The following is an 8384-nucleotide window of genomic DNA, read 5'->3' as shown; positions in this document are numbered from 1 at the left end:
TGCCACGCAACTTGCAACTATTATCCATGACCAGCTCTATTTTAGATAAAAGATCTCCACTCCATATTGATGCAATTTTTTTTTTAGATATCTCGAAGGCCTTTGACCGGATGCCTCATGACATTCTCCTCAATAAACTTTCCTAGCAATTTAACATTACTGGTGATATATGGTACTGGTTAAAGTCATTTTTAATTAAAAAATACCAAAAGGTTCAATTTAAAGGGTCTTCATCTAACTGGGTGGAGGTAACCAGTGGGGTACCTCAAGGCAGTGTACTCGGTCCCATTCTTTTTAACTTTTTTATTAACGATATTATTTGTTCACTTAAATGTAAAAATGCTATTTTTGCTGATGATATTCTTATTTATAATGCAATTAACTCTCCTGAGGATTCTCTAAACCTTCAAGCTGATCTGGACCGACTTGGTCTGTAGAGCCAAGCAAATCGCATGCCTTTCAATGTTATGAAGACGAATGTCCTGCATGTCACACGTTCGCGTAACAGACAGTTGTCTAAATACCTTTTGTCTGGCTCACATATTAGTCCGGTGACATCTTTTAAATACCTTGGTGTTACTTTTAACTCAAAACTGACCTGGGATGACCATGTCCATGTCATTGTTTCCAAAGCTAAACGTATGTTGGGCTTTGTTTGGAGTGTGGCTGGACATGCTTCGACCAGTGCATTTTTGTCTTTATACAAAAGTCTTGTTTTGCCTGGTCTGGAGTATGCGCAACCTGCTTGGTTTCCATGGACGAAGTCTTTGTCAGATCAGCTTGAGGGTGTCCATAGGAGAGCAACTCGTCTTGCTCTCAAACAGCATCGTGGACAGATGTGCTATGAGGAGAGGTTAAATTTGCTTTTAGTTTCATCTTTGTCCGTTAAAAGAGATAAATTTCTTATTATATTTTGTTTTAAGGTTCTGGTGAGGTTTCTGGACTGAAGCACAGTTCATGACTGTATTTTAATAAATACCCGTCACAATGACACAGGTTTTTTTCCATTCTATTGCAATCAGGTTACCCCGTGTCTGGGACCAGCTTCCCAGACCGTTGACTGATGCTGCAGTCATAGAAAGCCCATCAGCCTTCATTAGAAAAGTATTCATTTTGATTCGCTGTAACTGTATTTTGTCTTTTTGTCTTTTATGTGTAAACTGACTTTGGGGTTGGGTCAACCGGCTCAGCTCACTTAGGTTGACGCTGGTCTCCCCAATTTCAGTTTGTTTTTTTGCTATGTATATACACAAATAGACCAAATAAATAATGAAATGATGATTACGATGATGCCTGTTGACGATAGGGTGTTAGAATGTTTACGATGATGCCTGTTGACGATAGTGTGTGACGATGTTTACGATGATACCTGTTGACGATAGTGTGTGAGATGTTTACGATTATACCTGTTGATGATAGTGTGTGACGATGATTACGATGATGCCTGTTAACGATAGTTTGTGATGTTTACGACGATACCTGTTGACGATAGTGTGTGAACTGTGATGAGTCCTAGAATTCCAAATTTCATTTCATTTTCTGCTGTTGTTACTTAATCCTCCTGATACGTTAGTGGTTAATGACTGAACTTATTACATAAGTGGTTGGTTGTCAACGTCGTGGGAACTATCGAGAAAATCTAGAATACAATCATTGAGAAAATATAAAAAGACAATAGCCCTATACCGGGACCACTCATATGTTCTATTTCTTTTTCCAACTTCGAAGTAACTTATGCCGATGTCTTGCCGTACATCAACAAGTTTAAGCGAAGTCATGCATACTTGATCCTCTGTCAGGTTAATAAAAAGGTAAAGGTATTTATTGTAGCCCTCAAGCTTAACTGGAGACTGGGGAAATTCGGATTATGCCCTTCACCGACCCATTATAGGGAAAACTCGAATAAGTTATTTGCCCTAAATTGAACAATGCATTGTAATTTTTTGTGAATCAAAAATAAAATAAAGGTTATCAAGTGACACATGAACTCTATACAATGGCTTTATTTCTCAAATCAGATGCCAAAAAAATTGCTTTCAACATAAAGTTACACAATTTATGTGAAGCACTAGTGAACGATTACAAATCTATACAAGGCACATACCCTAAATAATTAGTTAACCCATTGTTGAAGCTGGAATTATAGTTAGTAATAAGGCAACATGAGATGTCACATCACAACAGGGTATACCATCTTAAAATGCAATTTTAGTAAAAAATATCAATACAACACACTTTATAAAATTATATTGTATACCATGTAACATTTTTTTGTACAAATTCTCCATTTTAACTGTACATATTCAAAGAAATTAGGAAAATCTCAATAAATCAAATTGGACCAATTAAATTGACACCCACTTTCGTTTCCATCCATATTTACCTAGAGTTGAAACTATTTTATAAACTACCAGTCAGATTATAACTTAACATAAACAAGCAATAAACTGGTTAAGCCACGTTTAAGTCAGGTGGCAATAAATACAATGTAAGTATGTCATTTGACCAATCACAAGCAATTGATTGTCATAGCTTGTGATTGGTCAAATTAGATTGCCTTGCACATTCTTTTTGTTGCTTCTTGTAAGCTTATAATAATGGGAATTGTGTGATAATATTTTAAGTTTAATAAATCAACATTTTGTAATTATTTATCATTATTTCTTATTTTTACCACTGAGCCTTACTTAACCTGCATATGCGATACTGTCAATCAAATATAGTTTACAGTAACTCTGCTAGTTTGATATAACTTCACCAAGAACAAATATATTCAATCTCAACAATATGAATTAATTGCACCTTCATAATATATTAAATGCTAAGATTCATTTTTTTAATAATAGTAGTAATAGTTTGCAGCAACAAAAACATGCAGCAAAAAAGGGAAAAATAATAAACATAAGTAAAAGGCATTAATTAATAGTATGTTAACTGTACAGAAAAATGATTATGGTACAGAACAATAATGACAACTGCTTAAAGATATATTGTCCCCCTAAAAAATAATAAAAAATTTATTTTTTTTTAATATGTCATTTTATTATCACACAATAGTTATTCACTATGACCAAAAACTTGAACAAAAAAAAAACATTTTCCACCAAAATAATGTAATTTAAAGCAAAATATACCTAAATTGTCTGGAAGACAATGGTTTTTGGTTGAAATTAGCCATTTCTTTTGTCTTTTTATAAGTGAAATAATTATTTTGGATGATTTTTTTTCTACAGAAGTGAATAACTTTATTAAAACTGTGAAATTGCCTATTCAAAATCTGATTTTATTAATCTTTATTTTTTCATGTTTTTGGGGGACAATACATCTTTAATGTAGAATTAGTCAGTATTTGACTGCTAGATAATAGCAACCAAATTGAACATACACTATTATTTCATTGAGTGATACACCAGGGAAGAGTTAAATTAACTCTTCCCTGGTGATACACACATTTTGATTAACTAAGTCTGTATATGGTCACACAACAGGCATTTTTAATCATTAACTTGTCTACCCAGTTGATTTTAGCTCATTCTGTACTGAAATAACTTTAAAGAGTAGCATAAATAAAGTGTATAAACAAAATACTAGCTTTTCTCAATCAATTTTCTTAAAATACAATTTTCAGTTTCCAAATGTCAGGGGCAACCAATAAAACATTAAGTTGTGTATGCTCCAAACTATAACAGTTATCTATTTTTATACTGCAGACGGTTGTATTACCAGCATACTGGACACATTATAAATATGCTAATTATATATTTTGAATACAAGTGGGTTAATGAAACACAACACATTAAGTCTGTTTTCCTGTCAACGTAACGTTACAGCGAGTTGCATTGAATTGACCGAATTGAACAATTTTACAGGAAAAAGGGGTAAAAAGTTGAACCGGGTTCAACTTCAATGTTACCATCATTAAATATGACCAATCAAATGATTCCCAAAATACGTCAATGCAGTTTGTGAAAAAATAGGTACGCACTGACAATTCTTGTATTTTCTCAACACGTAATGTTACGTCAACAGGAAAACAGGCTTTAGACTACACAACTCCTAATTGTCAATACCATTTGATTGAGTAGTACAGTAGGCGTCTTAAAAAAAAAAAAACTTAATTTAATAATATTGAAACATTTGATATATATGTAACAAATGCTCACACTAACTTGCACATTTTTTAATTTTTAAAATTAGAAAAATGTTTTAAAATGGAATTTATTGTTTTTCACACAAAAATACAATTTCCAACCGTAGCAATTTTAACATAAAATCATAGTAAAAGGTTATTGAGGTTTAGATTCTCTATGCCTGTAAATTATATACTGTATATACTTAATTAACCTGTTGTTAAATTAAATCATTGCAAATAAAATTTCACAAAAAGAATAATTATGTCAATTCAAAGTTGAACATGCAGGGTTTTGTTGGCAACTAAATTTGATTAAATTATTATATTCCAGGTAATAAAGTACATTGAAAATATCTTCCTGCCCCTATTGCCAAATTGTATGCTAAATCATAAGAACAACATTTTCAGCTCCAAAATTCATACAAAGAATAGGCATATTTTGGTTTGAGCAGATAATCAGCAGATCTAGCTCCCGGGCTAGTGGAAGTAGATCGACGAATATGTCTAATGTCATTATTTAGTAATCTATACATTGTATTTAAACACCAGGTTTTTTTTGGAATGTTTAAGTGATGGAAAACAATTCACTTCCACCTTTTCAAAAGGGCATATAATTAAACTAAACTGATCAACTAAATTAAAAATCATACAATTACAATATCTACAATGTTGCCTGTTTTAATAAGAAATAATTAAATAGTCATGATTAATTTGGACATTATTATTTTTATTAATTTACAAATGTTGCGATTTCACTTTAGCAAACATAGGCACCAATGCCATAACGGATGTACATAACATTACTCCAGATTTCAAGTATACTATACTATTATTATCATGTCACTATTGTATTTGGTGCACATCAGTATTGCCATACTTACATACTATACTATGCACAGCCATAATGTACAATTAGCAATCTCATCCTTTGGTAAATTTGAGAATTTCAAAAGATCACTGTGACTATTGCCAATATTTTAAATGTTGTAATTGGGTATGTGAGACTGTTTCAGCCTTTGGATGATTGTTTCTCATGTTATCGATTTTGTTTAAATGGTTTTTTTTTACTTTTATTTATTTCTTTTCCCCTCAGAGGTGTATCTGAAATGATAAAGATGTGGAAATCTTTGAGAATGAGAACAAGCTGAAGGTTCCGGGTTTGAATCTCGGTTGGGGGCGACTTTTTCTCATTCTCACAGATATCCTCATCTTTATCGTTACAAATTATATATGTATATATATATATAAACACCACAGGCACAAAACAAATTCTAAACCGGCCTTGCAATATACTGACAATTTATTAATTAAATCTACATCCATTACTTAAAGGTAAATAAATAGATCAATATTAGTAGGCCTACACCGGACATTTTTTGAGGGTTTTTGACAATAAACAACAGGGTTCAGATAGAAAAGGCAGATAGAAAATGAAAATGGTAGTGACTTTTGTCATTTGTATTGATAAGCAAAAGTTTTAAAAACATTTCTGTGAAGAACATTCCTTTGTGTTTTAGATGAGATGAAAACTACACAGATTTTGACCGACTATTTTCATGCATAATAAAAGCTTTTAAAATTTGTCTGAACATCATAAATAATACTAAACCACCTGACCATAAACAATAAAATACAATTACCTGGAGAATTTAGAGGCCCATTGCGTAACACCGGAAAATATTGTGCATAGCCATAATACATGATTTTAGCCCTCTATCGGCAGAACCTCCTGTGGGTGGTCACCTTGCGTAAGCGGCCACTTTTCCCAGCCACAAGGGTGGCCGCATACAGGAGGTTCAACTGTAATATAAACCTATTACACTCATTGCTCTATCGGTCATAGCCTCAAAACATATTTCGCAAGATAATGGATTTGCAAGGCCACTAGATGATGCAAACTTATTATTTGTTTATTATTAATATTTGTATTATTAGTAAAATGTTAGATTTGATTTTAATGGACTATAATTTCTATAATTATTAAATACAATTCCATCTTATCAGAATTGCTTCATTCGTTTACTGGAGTGTTAATTGCATGCCATTTTATTTTTAAGCAAAGAGGGGATCTTTTTGGAAGATTTTTTCAACCATAAAATTCCTATTGACATACAGTGTACATAAAGGAGTGAAATCACAATTTACTGATAATGAAAATTAAAAATGTATCCATTGGAGGTAGTGATGTCAAAATTGGTTGATAAGGTAGTTTGCCTCTCTAGAGCACAATTACAAAAAGTTTGTGGATTTTACAACATTTCTTCAACTAGAACATATGCTTTCTTCTAACCTAACAGTATATTCATTTACAGCAGTATTTTATATTTTTGTAATTGTTTGCAAAATAAATTATGTACGCTGTATGTGTGTAAGTTATCTTTATTTATGCAAGATTATTTCATTCATTATGTACAGAATAACCAAGAATTTTGCCTGGGAAATCTATCAATTGTTGGTTGCACATACTCATAATAATTAACAACGTTGACCTAGCTGTCTATATACAGCTTTGGAAATGTCTACCTCTAGATGGTTGGTACCATGTTACTGCCTCTCAAACATTATAAACGTGCTATAGCATCTAAGTTCATGACAATGTCAATTATTGTGGCATTGTGTTATTTAAAACATAATAATGCCGTTTGTTTAATATTATGTACTGACTGTATATTAGTTGCTGGTATGTATTAGCACCAGTCTGCCATGTAATTGAAATCTTTAAAGATATCTTGCTCCTCATCGCTGACTGGTCTAGCATCTTTTGGTGGTGTAAGCACTGGAATCTCTGACGTAAATTCTTCATCAAAGTTACTAACATCCTCAGATGAACGCTTTAAAAATGATTGAATTGGACATTAGTATATAAAATATTGAATGTTTACGGGGCAAGTAGGACAGACAGGCTTTGAACAAATGGAAATAAGAGAAGATGTAGCTTGGTGATTAATAATGTGCTTGCCTTCCAATCACAATGTCCAGGGTTCAATCCTGACCTAGTGCCAGGGTAGTAACACACAACTCATTCAACTTCACTCCCTAAGCCTCAAATGAGAATTAGTTTATAAGCACGTTAAATTATAAAAATAGTTTATCCATCCTGGCGATTTATTCGGTGTTGGATGCATAAGAAATTAAAAAATACTAATTTTATTTAAACAACAATATATATTCTTGCAACGTTCAGATGACACAAGTGTCACATGTCAGTACATAACCTCATCATCCTACAGTTTCTTTATTGACATTTTGTACAAGATATGAATTAAATATATTTATTAATTTAAATTAAAGATATATTGTCCCCCTGAAAAAATAATTGTTTACATTTTTTATGTTGAATATTTTAATGTCACCATGTTTTAATGTGACCAAAATTTGGATCAGGAAAGAAAATTGTTTATCTGAAAAAACTGTAATTTAATTAAAACTACAAAGTGTGCTATTCAAAGTCTGATTTTATTAATCTTCATTTTTTATGTTTTTGGGGGACATACATCTTTAAACTAAAAAAGTCAAATCTGTTATTCAATCTTTGAAAATCAAACAAAGTAACTTACAACAGTAGGAACAAATGGTGGTACTAAACGCCTGTAGTACAAGTCTTCCCATTTCATATTCTGAAAAAAAACCCACAAATTTCAGATTTATACAAAAACAATAGTTCTGCTCTTGACATAATGACCTTGAGGCATATTTAGCTAGTTGAGACTCAAAAATATCTGCCTCTGCATACATAACTCTACAGCTAATGGTTATTTTGATAGACTTACCCTAAAAAACATTTGCTTTTTTATATCTTCAGCATCTCGTGGCCCAGCCCCTAGACGCCTTTCTGGATTGCGCCTTAGTAGCTGTAAATAAATGAAAAATAATGTTTATCATAACAGTAATCAGACAAATATTCAAGACAATGGAAATTCAATTATTAGTTTATTTTTGTCGATGGGAGAAGTTGAACTTCAGCACAATCAATTTTAGCCAAATATTTTGACCTTTGTCTGTGGGTCTGTTTGTGAAAACTGTAACTTACCCTTTTCATAATAGCCATAGCCTCAGATGACAAAAACCTAGGATAGCGAACTTCATCATTCACTATACTGTCAAAGACTTCCTCTTCATCATCACCAGGGAACGGAGACTAAAATGATCAAATTAAAACATGTATTATTAGTATTATTTTTTTTTTATTTATTAAAACAAGTATGTGAAATTTAACAAAATATACACATTGTAAAATTTAATTCAACATAAA

At 32.0% G+C, this 8384-nt stretch overlaps 1 protein-coding gene and 1 long non-coding RNA gene across 5 annotated transcripts in view; both read right to left on the bottom strand.

The window, feature by feature from the left end:
• Positions 1 to 1987: 1987 nt before the first annotated feature.
• LOC144836952 (uncharacterized) lies at positions 1988 to 3410 on the bottom strand. Its single transcript, XR_013611420.1, has 2 exons — positions 3324 to 3410; positions 1988 to 2975 (listed from the first exon to the last, which is right to left on the bottom strand). It is a non-coding gene; the product is annotated as an uncharacterized LOC144836952 (long non-coding RNA).
• Positions 3411 to 3445: 35 nt separating this feature from the next.
• Positions 3446 to 8384, bottom strand: part of LOC144836864 (serine/threonine-protein kinase N2-like) — a 44584-nt gene continuing 39645 nt past the window's right edge. For all 4 annotated transcript variants that reach the window (XM_078691764.1, XM_078691767.1, XM_078691765.1 and 1 more), the window contains 4 exons: positions 8163 to 8270; positions 7903 to 7983; positions 7690 to 7749; positions 3446 to 6963 (listed from right to left, as the gene is read on the bottom strand). In XM_078691764.1, the coding sequence (XP_078547890.1) occupies positions 6820 to 6963; positions 7690 to 7749; positions 7903 to 7983; positions 8163 to 8270 (393 nt within the window). In that variant the 3' untranslated portion in view covers positions 3446 to 6819. The remainder of the gene's footprint in view (positions 6964 to 7689; positions 7750 to 7902; positions 7984 to 8162; positions 8271 to 8384) is intronic.

The sequence above is a fragment of the Antedon bifida genome, chromosome 3, assembly GCF_963402885.1.
Source record: "Antedon bifida chromosome 3, ecAntBifi1.1, whole genome shotgun sequence".
NCBI classification, from domain to species: Eukaryota; Metazoa; Echinodermata; class Crinoidea; order Comatulida; family Antedonidae; genus Antedon; species Antedon bifida.
This window is presented reverse-complemented; position numbering and strand designations above follow the sequence as displayed.